Genomic DNA, 14,197 nt, shown 5'->3' with positions numbered 1-14,197 from the left:
GCTGAGGGAGCTGGGAGTGTTTAGCCTGGAGGAAAGGAGGCTCGGGGGTACCCTACTGCTCTCTACAACTGCCTGAAAGGAGGGTGCAGCCAGGTGGGAGTCAATCTCTTCTCCCAGGTAACAAGTGATAGGACAAGAGGAAATGTTCTCAAGTTGCACCAGGAGAAGTTTAGATTGGATGGTAGGAAAAAATTCTTCACCAAAAGGGTTGTTAAGCACTGGCACAAGCTGTCCAGGGAAGTGGTAGAGTCACCGTCCCTGGAGATATTTAAGAGATACGTAGACGTGGTGCTTAGAGACATGCTTTAGTGCTGGGTTAATGGTTGGACTTGATAATCTTAAAGGTCTTTTTCAACCTAAATGATTCTAGGAATGAATGAACCTGAGACCAGGTGTTAGACATGTTCAGAGCTACCTCTGTCTTGGAAGACCTGAACAGGTCTGACATTTGTATTTGGGTCAGTTTAGGTTATGTTTAATTCTCACTGCTGTTCAATTTGATAGACGTGTTTTGATTTATGCCTAATAAATAGTGATCACACTGAGTGCATCATAAGTTATGAATTCAGTCAAAAGTGTGTGATAAAGGTGATTAGTGCTTTCTGATACAAGAGGCTAGTCATTAGCATGGTGGCTTGGAAATAATGAGCTGCACTCACCTTAAACCTGGGGAAGTTCAAGCCAGCTTAGTTCAGGAGTATGTTGCATTATTGCTTGGAGTATTGAAATTACCTTTCTCTCTGTGACACTTAGATAATAGCACAGAACATTTGGAGCTGTAAGACCAAGAAATGGCACAACTTCAAGCCTGGTTGTAGCTGTTGTGGGAGGAGGGATGCCTTGGTTCTAACCTCTGCTTTCAGGCTGTGCATTCATTTTGCATTAAACAGTCATTGGGAAATATCCTGAGGAGCTTACCATCAAACTTGCTGGCTTGAGAGATGATCTAAGTAACTTTCGTTAGCCCTCTGCCCACCTACAGAAGTGGTGGAAACTGACTGTAGCCTGGAGAATTTGTTTCATGATGAGGAAAGCTTTTAAAGTAAGGCAGGAATAAAAAACCCTGTCCTTATTGCTTCAGAGACCAATTAGTCTGGCTAAGCAGGTATAAATGACTTGGCATAGGCAGTGATGAATTCTTAAGTAATCACAGATAGGTTTGAGTGTTTTAACCTAGAGAGATTTTTCTATTTCCCCAACTTAAACCTTTGCAGTTTATACCATGAAAGGAAATGAATCATCTAAAATAATGTTAGAATGCTTTTTTTTTTTTTTAAGTTCTCAGTTTTACAGTAGGACAACCAGCAGTATGGGAATAGTTAAGCTGTCCTGTATATGTGTAGCTATACAAGAGGCCTGTAGTACTTTGTTAATGCGTGAGTCCTGTTGTACTGAGAGCCCTGAACTACAGATTTCAACCCCCAGCAGAGCTACAGCATCTGCCTTAGAGGGACAAGTGAGTAAAACCAGTCCATTGGGTGGGGTGAAGTTTTAGAGGATGCCTCTGAGTAGTAAGCTGTACCAGTTAACTAAGTATCTCTAGAGCTTGGTACTGAAGTCATTGTCATGAAGCTGACTTTATCATCCTTCCATTTTATCGGGTATTTTTTCATTTAAAGTTAATGCTGTAACTAGTAAATACCTCTGTTTATGAGCAGACAGTATATCTGAACCAGAAGTTTGGAAGTCCTTGTAGGGAGTTTCATTAGCCAGATGATATGAAGGCAAAACTTGTAAAAGCCTGTAACACTACTGTCTATCAGACTGTATAACTCCAAAATGGTATTTACTTTTTTTCACCAGGCTACTCTAAGTACTGGCTAAGAGAGGCAGGTATGCTTTAGAAATACTGTACAAGCTTCTTCTCAGCCTGATCTTTATGTCTATGTTTGATGTAAAGCACTGTTTTCAGATACAAAATGTGATTAACTTGTGGGAATTCTGAATGTGCCATTCACCCTTAGTGAATTCTTTCCATCTTTCTGTTCCTCTGAAGTTCAGCCGCTAGGGGGGGTGTAAACCGCCCTCTGTATATAATTAAGGCTTGTACTATCTGGCAAAATACATCTTCAGGCTTGTGTGATTGCTAGGTTGTTGTGGAAATGTACTTTCTTAGGGTGTCTAATTTCATAATCTTCTTTTGTTGTTGCTATTTCTAAAGTGAGGCAGGTTTTAAGGATAATTATTCTGAAATATTTATATAGTTTAACCATCTGAGTAACTTTTCTTTGCAGGTGATCTTGTGAATTAGTGTACCATCAATGATGGCAGAACATCCACCGTTACTGGATACCACTTCAATTATAAGTAGTGAAATCCCTCTTCTGACTTCCCCTATTGTTAGTGGGGATGGAGCACAACAGGTAAGGAAACTTCAGTATATATTTTTTTTTCCTTCCAACAGCATCACTGACATGTTGACAGTGTAAAAGATAGTAATCCTTCATCTGGAATATATTTGTGCAGCTTTGGGCATACACATATATTAGAGATTGAGGTGAAGGCAGAACTGGTGCAGAGATGAGATTTGTAAGAAATATGAAGCAGGAGACCTGTGTTGTGAAAGAACTTCGTGGGAGAATGGGACCAAACAGCTGCCGAGTTGTCAAGCCATGATTGTGTCTTAGTTTGGAAGTTATATATTTATATTACTGGATGATCTTATTAAGGTGAATAAACCTTTCCCTATGGTAGAATATAGTAGCTCAGGCACAACATGTGCTAATAACTGTGATCTCCAGACTGATAGTTGCTTACAACTGGGTAGCTTGAATGGTGGGACTTGCTTGTGTATGGTAGTGTCTGCCTGGACACTTCTAGAATTTGTATTTCTCAAAGGCCGTGCAACCATCTAGTGCATCAGCTGCTCTACTCAGATTTGTGTCACTTGTTCATGATGCACTTTGTCCCATCATCCAGGTCTTTAAAGAAGATTGTAGTCCTTGTCTGCCCCAGTGTCAGCCACTGCAGTAGGTGACCAGAGGATGGCCTCCTGCTAGGAGGAGTGCTCCTTTGCACTGCTGATCACAGCACTTCAAGACTGGCACTTGGTCCAGTTTTCAGTCTACCTTGGTGCCTATGCTCTGTGCTTCATCAGTTTCTGTGTTATTCAAAGGAGTGTCAAAAGCCTTGCTAAAGTCATGATAAACATTAGCTATGCTCTCCCCTCATTCACCAAGCTAGTAATTTCACTGTAGAATACCATCCAGGTTTGTCTGGCATGATTTACCCTTTGTGAATCCATACTGATGACCCCAAATCACCTTTTTGTCTTTAATGCATTTGAAAATGCCTTATAGGAAGCTTTGTTCACTCATCTTCCCAGATCTGAAGGTGATCTTGACCAGCTTCTAGCTCCCTGGATCCTCCTTCTTGCCCTTTTTTGAAGACTGCACTGACATTTGCTTTCTTCTAGTCCTTGGGAACTTCCCCTTTTTACCATGACCTTTCAAACATAGTTGAAACCGAGTTACTTGTTCTGCCCTCCGTAAAAATAAGACTGCCAGGCTGTACTGTCAAGCTTACACTGTAATCATGCAAGATTTTGAGTCAGGTATGAGTTTAAATGTTCTTTTGGATATACGTTTTCTTAAAACTTTGTCTCTTTCTCCTGCCAAATAAGATTAAAACTGGAAAACAAGCAAAGTATTTCTTCAAAGAAATGAATCTGGGGGGGGTGGGTTGTGTTAATCTTCTTATGGAAAAACAACATATATGCTGTTACTGTCCTTTTTTATTAAAAACAAAAGGCAGCTCATTACAACTACTGTCTAAAGTGGAACTGGTAGTAATCACATGTATTTTTAAAAAGAGAATTTTCATTGGTCATCAATAAGGCAAGTAATTTTCTTTCCCCATTTCATGATAACTGGTGGTTATATACCACAGTGTTGTCTCCTGTTCCGTGTTTCACAATGTCGAGTGAAAGTTGCAACTTTAATTCTCTGTCCTTCCTTCACATCTGGTACAAGATTCATGAAGAGTCAGCGAGTGAATTTGTTCAGTGGCAGGAAACTTTAATGGAAACCCTTTTGCATCTGGTGATTTAAAAGCCATCAGTAGGTAGAAAATACTTTGTGTGTCTGAAATATGGGAAGTGCAGAATTGCAGGGACTGTGTTCTCTGTCAAGGTTGCCCAGTTAAGACTTGGGCCTCAAAAAGGTCAGGCAGTTGCTTATTTATTTATGACAGTCTTAAAATCATTTATGTTTGTTTTATATGGTACTCATGAAAGAGGTAGATACTGCACTTGAAAATATGATGTATTCAAGTACAAAACACTGTAGCGTTGCACCTTTTTCATATTTTTTTGAAAAATATTTTAAACTTGAATATTAGTTCATTGTATTCCTTTATTTTCCCTTGTAACTTAGAAACTATAAAAAGGGAGAAGACTTCTATCTTTGTGATGGAGGTACTAATTTTTCCGTAATTAGTACAGAGTAGTACTGTAGACTGTAGCTTTTTACTTAGCTACAGTACACACATTTTGTAGGGATTACTTCCTTGATATATGAAAAGTACTTCTCCAGTTCCTTTTGTAACAGCATTGGTGTTGGATTGCATAAACTTTAACTTAACCTGTAGAGCTGACAAAATCTGTGTTCCTGCAATCAAAATTCAGAGCGGTTTTGTACACGTAAAGAAATGGATATTTTCTTCTATATTCATGGTGTGTAAGTTGATCTGTAGCTGAACTAATTAGTTTTAGTCAGTCCTGACTGAAAAGTTATTGAAAACCAGTAGAAAATTCATTATTTAACTATTTTGCTTCTATGTTGGTATTTTTTAGACTAGCTAACTGTATACTAAACTTGCAAGTTTTTGTTCAGATGTAAAACATCTGAGAATTTTAAAAATCAATTTACCCCTTCTTGCATTTTACCAGAATTAACTCTTGTATTTATGGCGACTTAGATTGTTTATACTGCATAACTGAGTTACCAGATGGATACAGACTATTCAATACTTTTCTGGAACAGTTCATATCTTCAAGATAATCTATTTCAAATACTTGAAGTTCTGCTAGCAGTGTGAATGTGAAATAGCAGTACAAATATTTGAACATGTTAAGAGGAAAGGTCATATGCTTCAAATAGCGGAAGTGTCTGATCAGGTTAAAGCTGTAACTTTCCACCATGTTTTAAAACAAAACAATCCACAAAGTTAGAGGAATGTGTGAGTGTTCAGTCAGAAAACATGGGGAACTTAAACTGTGTGGATATTTTTATGTCACTCAGGGCTGTTGTGGAAGATTGCCTAGTTCTGTGTCCCACAGAAAAAGGGATTAGTTTCATAGGTGAAACCAGTGAAGAGAAAAAGCAAAGACCAAGCCTGCTGGCTGCTCCTCTGTTAAGCACAGAAGTATTGCTTTTACACCTTCCTGTCACTGTGCTCAGCATGAGGGTATAATGTACTTCTTATGTCTTGATGGTAAAGTTGTAGATTGAGAATGGAGTAGGTCTATAGTAGTTGATAGAAACCAAGTGAAACTGGGAACGCATGGTATAAGGACAGAAGTGCTTGAGGGTTTTTCACATAAGGTTAACTAGTGCAGTGATGCTTTAGTGATTATTGCTGAGGCTGGACAGGAAGGATGTGCTTGATAATGTGAGTCCTGATTTGGTGGAAGGAGAGGAAAAGAGGAGGCAAGAGTTCAAAGTACTTTAACGCACTGATGTTAAATTGTTTTGGGAAGTTGCTACAGCACCCAGTGCTTTTCCAAAACAAATTAGTATATTGCTGACACGAGTATGGAGCAGCCCTGGAGTTCTAGACCCTCACAGCACCTTCCCACTAAAGGTAGCAGTTGCAAAGTGAGACATTCCTAGATCACCTATGTGTCCTTTATTACCAGAAAACATAAGTAGCCCAGTACCCGTCAACCATTTCCTTTTCTCTGGGGAATGGGACATAGTGTTTGACCTTTAGCTGACTTTATTTCTTGGCAAGGTATAGGGTTAAAGTAACACTTCTAGCTTGGGAGGATGGTTGGTTATCCTCCAAATTTCATTGAGAAGTTTAGATGCTTGGTGGGTTTTCCAGAAATCCCACTCTGTGTGTATATATGTGTAGTGTGTGTGTATATTGTATGTGGGTTTAAATAGATATTTAACATCACATCTACAAATTAATATTCCTAAAACCAATTTCTTCTTTAAATATTTAAACCTGTGATATAAAAGCTGTTATTATTAACCTGTTGTCATAGGAGGGTATCTTCAGTCAGCAGAGTAATAGATGGCTATAAAACAAATGAAGTAATCCCCTTTTACGGCTTTCAGATTGTTTACATACGTGGCTTACAGCAGAAATACAATGGTGAATATGGTATTGGAAAATAAAAATCTAGACTAGATTGCTAAATTAGTTTCCTCAGTTTTTGTTCTGGCACTTCTGCTTCTGAAAACCATATGGTACATTATCAAGTTCCAGCTTGCTTTGGTTTTGCCTTGCTGCTGAAAATCAAGCTTAGAACTGCAATATGTTTCATGATCTTTTCCTCTACAAGAAAAAAAAAATCTGTGTTAGAAGTTGTTTAACAACATACAGTGTTATAACTGTTCTCACTTTCCATATTGTGCTGTTTTCCTTTCTTTTATCTGTGCTTTGATTTCACAGAACACAGAGTATGTGCATGGCTGCTTCTGTCCTTTTTGGCTGATTTTTTTTTCGCCTTTTTTTTTTTTTTTTTTTTTTTTTTGTATACTTCCCCTTTGGCTCTATTGAATTAGCAGATACATCTAACTTCTCATTTTGGAGGTTCATTGAAGTTTGTTTTAGTTGACAATTATTCTTCCATTCTTCAGTGACTTCATAGCATTGAAGCACAGCACAAGTGTGTTCACTGGAACCATTGGAACTCTCAGGCATGCAATGCTTCAGTGCCAGCTTATGGAAGCTCATTACCAAGCTGTATTTTTCCCCAGGATTGATTAGCACTTTTGTGTTGCAACCATCACTGGAAAATATATAATCAAATTTATATGAGACAGTCCGTATACAAAAACATCTTTTCCATGGAAGTTTTAAACTGGTTGTTGGCTATGATTTTTTTTAAAAATAGCATCAGAAAGAAAAGCTAAAAATATGTGAGTTTTGCTGACTCAGGGTTGGTAGATCTTTCCTCTATCTCATTTAATAATATTTTTTTCTTTGGAAGGGTGAAGCTTTTTCTTAGTTAAGCGTAAATTGGGGTTTTTTTGCTTTAGAGGTCAGAATTTTTTCTAATTTATTTAAACTGTGTCCTTGATAGCAGATGCATTGAAAACTTGCTTTAAATTTCATAGAAGAAGCCATCATCCTCAGCAGAAAGTGAGGATTCAAAATTCTTTGATGTATAGTAATGTATGAATACTATGCTGCTTTTAGTGAGCAGAAAGCAGCTCCAGATTTATTTCACAATTTATACTACCATTCAGATATGTTTATTTTAATATTTTCTGTTTGAAAATAAATGTAGGAACAAGAGTGAAGGCTGTGTAGTTCATAGCCTTTTCTACTTCTATTTGGTATGAAAATTCATGGAGTGAAGCATCCTCATAAAACTTTTCAGTAATCCTCCTTTCTCTCTAAAATATCTGTTTTCATGTGCATGATATGAATCCTAGATTAATTTGGTCTCTGATACAGTAGATTCCTCCCAAGATACTTGAGGCATTCAACCCCTGTTGAATTAATCTGTTCAGAAACTGACATTTGGGAGAATTTGATGACACATGAAAACTGAATTTCAAGTCAGTTAGTCACTGTAGGTTGCTAATACAGTCAATGGGGAGAAATAAGCATGTCCAGAAGATGATCCCTTTCATGGTGTACGAAGGTGACTAAAGATCTGTACTTTTTTTCTCTCTCTCTTTTTTTATAAGGTGAGTAGCTGCAAATTGCCTGGACCTGTAAGTATTGAGGTAGCTCAGTTCTCCTGTGCAGTCTGTTGCAAATGGGTCTGGTTCCTGAGTCTGTGTGCTCATCTATTAATAAGGTTTGGAAGGGTATAGTTATGCCTAAGCAGTGTCCTGGACTCAGGCATGTCCCCATCTCTCCCCTTCTCTGTGCCAGGGGATGCTTAATGCTGAGTAAGCCATGACCTGAATGCCAGACTCCCAAGACCTACAAAGTGCTTAGCTGTGTTTCCTCAAAAGACAGTTATTGTAGTCTCTCTGTAAGTTGTGACAAAAATGTAACTACTTTGCAAAGTCATATTTTTAGTTACAGAAACTCCTCTCTTAAAATACGTGAGAATTATACACTTGGCAAATAAGTTATCTGAGGTACATACTCTGCTAGCTGAAAACTGTTTTTCCCTGGGAAGCGTTTCTTTACTGAGAGGGTGGTCAAATGCTGGAACAGGATTTCTAGAGTTGTGGCCAAAGTCCCAAACCTGTCAGCATTTTAAGAGGCATTTGGACAATGCCCTTAACAACAACTTGGTCAGCCCTCAATTAGTCAGGCAGTTGGACTAGATGATCATCATAGGTCCCTTCCAACTAAAATAGTCTGTCATATTCTATTCCCTGCAGACTGAGACTTTGCCATACTTGAGTAAAGTCCATTAACCCTTTGCATGTTAATTATAGAATTATACACTTTATAGAGCAGGCAGAATGACATTCTCCACAAACAGATAGACTATAGTTTACACACTGTAGTAAAAAATAGCCCTTGGCTTTATTTTTTCTCCCATTCTCTTTAAGTAGAGGAGAAAATACATAGGAAAGGATTGGGATTGTAGAGATTTCTTCCACCAAGCCCCTGGTCCATTACTGATTAAGTCTTTCCAATCTGATCTAGTTGAGATGTATCCTTTAATTTCTCTTCGGGCTCAAGTTTGTGTTGTCACAGTGTTTTGATATACAGTGATGCCCAGATTTACACAAAACTGGTACTTTTTCAGGGTAAAAAAGGCTACTTTAGAAGTGATGCTGAAATTTTTAACATTTGATTTTTTTTTTTAATTAAATGCTCTTTTGAATAACTAGAAAACACTGTTCTTCCTTTGGCATTTCCTTTTATGCACTATTTAGGGTAAAAAGGTTAAACACATCTATCAGTCTTAAATATTATGGGCTTTTAACTTGCTATATCAGCAAACAGGAATCTGAGCTGTCAGAAGCAACGTTGGGAAATATAAAATTCTCTTCTAGGCCATAATACATTTGGACTGTTGCAAACTGGCAGATTGATCAGGGAGGATGCCTGCTGAGGGGTCTAGCCCCTGTGAAGTACTAGCTGGAACCTTAGCTAGCCCTTGCTACCCGTTTGCTGTGCAGTGTGAGCTGTTTCTCATCCACTTTTGCTTAGCAAAACTGGATGAGAAACTGAATTTCTGCAGACTTCAAACAACAAATCATGAAATGAGAGTGATCTGATTGAAGTCTTCCAGTTTTTTTTTTAGAGGTTGATATGTCTAACCACTGGCCATGACCAGATGCCTCAGAAAGTTCCAGAGTTCAGTGACTGCCCCTAACACTGCTTCCTTCTAATTCCATGTAAACATGGATTAGCTTTAAACTTTGAAGCCCAAATGTTTGTCTGTTGCATTATCCAGATTCCTTGAAACACTGCTGTTATCATTATGTTTATACTTTAGCTGATTTAAAGATACAGTAGTGGTATTATTTTAAGTAGCAAATTTTCTGTGCACTATCTGCCAGCCACAGACTGTGTCAATGCTAATGAAGCAGATTGGGTTTGCTGTAAATTAAGCAAATAAAACTTTACTTAGGCAAGCTGTGAGAACTGAGAATGCAAAAGAGAGGAGACAAACGAAGAAGCAGGTAGATCAAGATTGTAAGTATTTCTTAATACTAAAGAATGAGACAGACTTGTGGAATGTACACTGATGGGCACTGTTATCTGCGGACTCTAACAAGCCTTGAACATTTATCAGTGACATTCAATGCAGATTTCAACATTTAACTTTTACTGGTTCTTCTCAGAAAGCTTTGTATTTTTACAAAACAAGGCTAGAAATCATCTTCGCCTGCACTTTTTCTCAGTGGTTAGCTGTTTCAGCTGATCATCTTCCTCATGAAGAGAAGGGGGAGAAACACAAGTACAGTAAAAATTTTTAAAACTTTTCATAAATAAATTTGTTTTCTAGGGAAAAAAATCACCAGTTCTTGGATCTTCCCAAGCTGCCTTTCTACAAAAAGCAATGAAAGTTTATTGAGATCTATGGTTTTTGAATGCCAGTGCCGATGAACAATCTCATCATCTTTCCAATCTCCTTGTTTCCAGTTGCTTCTAGGGATATTCTGTCGTCTTAGCACAATCAGTGATGCTGACTTGTAGCAATGGTTAAAAGATGAAATGTTTGCTGATTTTATTATCTGTCAGCTGTCTTTTAGAAAAATGATGCAGAGTTGCTTGGTCTGTCCTCTGAAAATACAGGCCTTAGGAGCATGTCACTGAAAAGAAGGCTTCTTTTGCTCGCTTTTTCCAAACATTCAGCTACTGTCCATGTAAGCTGAAATAGTTTGGATTGTATTTGTTTTTTTCAAAATCCCAAGCATGTAAATTGCTATTGCAACATATTATGTAACAATTAATTCTGTATGGATTTCCTTTCTGGTCCTGAAACACAAGATTTGTTAATGACCTTTACTACCCATATCTTAACTATTCTTCATGAAGAAAGTTTTGAACTCCATATCTAGAGCAGTTAGATCCTCATAGTCAGTACTAGCAGATGCTAGAGTAGAGAATTCTGTAGTCATTGGAAACCTGTAAACTGGAATTTGCTCAAATAAATGTGGTGGAAAATAGAAGATGTAGAACTTTGGTGTTTAAGAGTGTTGCATCATGTTATTTGGACAAAGATCGAAGTCTATAGGATGCTTCTATAAATAATGATGAGAAGCCTGTTTTTGTCTATCGTTGATACTAAAACCAGAAGATAATTTGAGGAAAAAAAGAAAATTCTAACATTTCTTTTCCTATATAGATAACAGAAGTGTTGTGTGCTGAGTCTGCTATGAATTGGTGCAGTACAAAGCTTAACATAAAGTTTTCAAAACTCTTTATTGGTTAGTAGCCAATGTGCATGTGAAAAGAGGAAGCTTTTCTTAAGTTTAAACAATGATGGGAGACAGAAAGATCTTTTGAAAGATGATTTTAAGAAAGAAGTACTTGGAAGTAGCACTTCATGACCATGAAATTCATAAGCCGTTGGCAATTTAAAACAATTTAAGGTACTGTTTTAATTTAGCCTTTAGTACCGATGTCAGGTGTTCCTATTTAATAATCATATACTCTCTGTAATACCTGTTACATAGATCTTTTGTATTTTTCCATTTAAAATGTTTTTTTAAGTTATAGTGGGCTTGATTATGGAAAAGAGTAGTTCATAGCCTCATTAGCCTTGTTATGATATAAGCAGCAGATTTTGAACACACCATCAATGGAAAAACAATTTGTGCTGTGTTTGTAACTGACATCACCTTAGCTCAACCACAGATGTGATTCCATCTGGCAGTTTCTGTGCTGCTAATGAATAACAACGCTCAAGTCTTGCTGTATTCTTTGATCAGAAGCATGTAGGAACTTAAAAATAGTTGGACTAGTCCTACAAATGGGAACTCTGGAATAGGTGAGGTGACAAATCCACAAATCACAGTAAGTCCATGTGGGAGCCACAGTAGTGTTAGTATCTTGAGTCTGCATCTAGTTTTCCTTGTTCGCTGGACCACACTCTGTGGAGCCAACATAGATGTAATGATTTTCCTTGTAACAAAAAAATCTTGTAACAAAAGATGGGTGGGAAACCATCTGCTTTGAAACCAAAAGTAGGTGTTTTTAATAATAAAATTATACTCGATATGAATAACTGATTCTTTTTGCCTAGAAAGTTTTTACTTGGTAAATAATTTCATGCTGATCAAATGTTACAAATATGACTTGAAGTTAAAAGAGTGGAAAGTTACTTTTTTTTGTTATAAGTAGGCTGTAGCTTTGAGTCCTTTTACATAAAAGTGTGTGTGTGTTTGTACACTTAGTTATTACCTTTGAAGACATTAGATGTTAGTAATGTCAGAATTTTTTATTATCTTAGACAACATTTAATCTGTAATCTCATGTTGTTGCATTCTGAATACCTAAACAATTTCAAAGCAGTTTCCTGTGTCTTGTCTGCGTATGGATTAGAACTTAAACCAGTGATGCATAAGTGGTATTTGAAGTAATTTCTGACAAGAAGAGAGGGATATGTGTTTTGCCCTGTGTAACTGTCTTTCTTCAGATGAGGGTGTGCCAGTGGTCCCCAGCTGTTGTTGGGATTAAAAACCACAGATGTGAGATTGCCAGAAAACAATACTCGATGTTTTCAGTTGAGCTCTGGAGACTGTAACAGAGGGAAGCCATCTTTGTCATCTATCTGAAATGTCTTTAATATTAATATTTAATGAAAGGTATTTCTGTCTACAGTATTATTTAGGGCAGACATATGTAAATTATAAAGTGAAGTTCAGAAACATACTTCTGTCTTTTCATGTGTCTTAGTAAATGCATGATATAAAGTAGCACCGTATTTGAGAGAGTGCATTAGAATCCAGTTGATTGTTTCTTTGCTGTTTCTTTTTATTCTTTTCCAAAGTATTTTTTCCCCTCCCTTCTTTCTGTCTTACTTGCAAAATGAAGGCATAAATTGGATCCCAGATTATAAAGTCAGAAGTTGGTTCACTCTGAGTTAGTATATGCTATCTGGGAGTCAGGAGGCTAAATTAAAAATGCAGTTATAAAACGGCATATATTTGGAAGCTTTGTTCTCTTAAACCCGAACCTTCTGTTGACTGACGTTAGATGATCCAGAAGCAGATGCTGCAGCAGCTATTTGTTGATTTAGTTGCTATGGTGACATGATACATTCATGTACAGCAGGAAGCTCACTGTACGTTGGCTAATTTGATAGGAAGGAAGGCTTGAGGTAGGTATTGCTGACTATATTGTTAATTGATCCTACCTTTCACATCCTGCCTCCACATGCTTGGTGGATGCACAGCTATAGAGGAAGGTAAAGGGAGATCTTCCTGCGTGGCGTTCAGGTTAAGGTGCCTTGTTAACGGGGGAGGGGGGGGGGCAGTGTTCAACACATCACCGAAGATTGCCTCAGTATTAAGTGAATGGAACAGATTGGAGCTGCCGGAGTGGTGACTGTTGAATCTTCCTTCATCCTTTGTCACTGTGGTAGCACCAGTTGAATGAGAGAAATAAAAGGATGCGAGCAACAGTAAGTCAAAGCACTAAGGCTTTTGAAATGGGTTATGAGATAAAGCATGTCACTAATTAACATCTTGATTGGAGCTATTAGTGGAGAAAAATGTAATTGTTCTGAGTACGTGCCCTAATGACAGAGCATAAATGTGGCTCTGCCTGGAAGTTGTGTGGTATTATATTCGCCCTTTTCTAGAAATACACCCTTTTATAATCTTGTTGCAGACAGACTGTTAAAGATACAGTGTACATCTTACAAAGAGCTTGGCTGTACCACCTTCTTAACAGGTTCAGTGTTCTAAAATTTTCTGAAGTCAGAATGGCCAAGATTATTAGCTACGATGTTTTCCTAAATTTGAAAAATACTCAAAAATTAATCTACCTTTGTCCTTTTGGGTAAAAATCTTCTCACGAGTTCTGCTGAGCTAATTTCAGTTGCAGTATTTTTTGACAAACCACTGCTGTCTTTTTTTTTTTTTTCATGTTGATGTGTATTAGTAGTGCATTTAGAAATACGATATTGGTGAAGTCTTTCCATTATTTGTGATTGTTGACAATCTTTTGCTACTGACTCAGCACCTATAACTATATAATGCTAAATATAGATGTTTTAAGACTAATAATAAACAAAACCAAAAAAAAATCCCAAGCCTGAAACTCTTCTCTTCCTTAGTAAAACATCTCAGAAAATAGTATTGTTTCTGCTGGTGTAGAAATGGTTTGTAATGTGATTGTCTTCAAATTACAGTTTTAAAGATCCAAGCAAATATTTTGGAACACTTTACCCTCTTGCTTTTTAGGAAGTTTGTTTGTAGGAAAAAAACCCAAAACTCCCCATAATCCCATAAAACACACACATCCCCCAAAACCATTCCAGAATGAGGGGAAAACAGAACTCTGCTTCTAGTAATATTGTTTTGCTCCAACTTGTAATCTTCCTTGTTGTACAGGAACAGTCTCTTACTATACAGTTACATTTAAGTGTGCT

General features: G+C 37.4%; 1 protein-coding gene across 5 annotated transcripts in view; it reads left to right on the top strand.

The window, feature by feature from the left end:
• The window catches only part of FNDC3A (fibronectin type III domain containing 3A), a 112,570-nt gene that overhangs the window by 15,403 nt on the left and 82,970 nt on the right, over positions 1-14,197 (top strand). For 3 of the 5 annotated variants that reach the window (XM_010400430.4, XM_010400431.4, XM_010400432.4), the window contains exon 2: positions 2,235-2,363. In XM_010400430.4, coding sequence (XP_010398732.3) covers positions 2,262-2,363 — 102 coding nt within the window. In that variant the 5' untranslated portion in view covers positions 2,235-2,261. Of the gene's footprint in view, positions 1-2,234; positions 2,364-13,132; positions 13,226-14,197 lie in introns of those variants that run through there. The other 2 variants (XM_010400433.4, XM_010400434.4) reach the window with 2 other exon arrangements.

This window comes from Corvus cornix, chromosome 1, assembly GCF_000738735.6.
Source record: "Corvus cornix cornix isolate S_Up_H32 chromosome 1, ASM73873v5, whole genome shotgun sequence".
Taxonomy (NCBI): Eukaryota; Metazoa; Chordata; class Aves; order Passeriformes; family Corvidae; genus Corvus; species Corvus cornix.
Note: the sequence above shows the minus strand (reverse complement) of the source record. Positions and strands in the feature narration are given on the sequence as shown.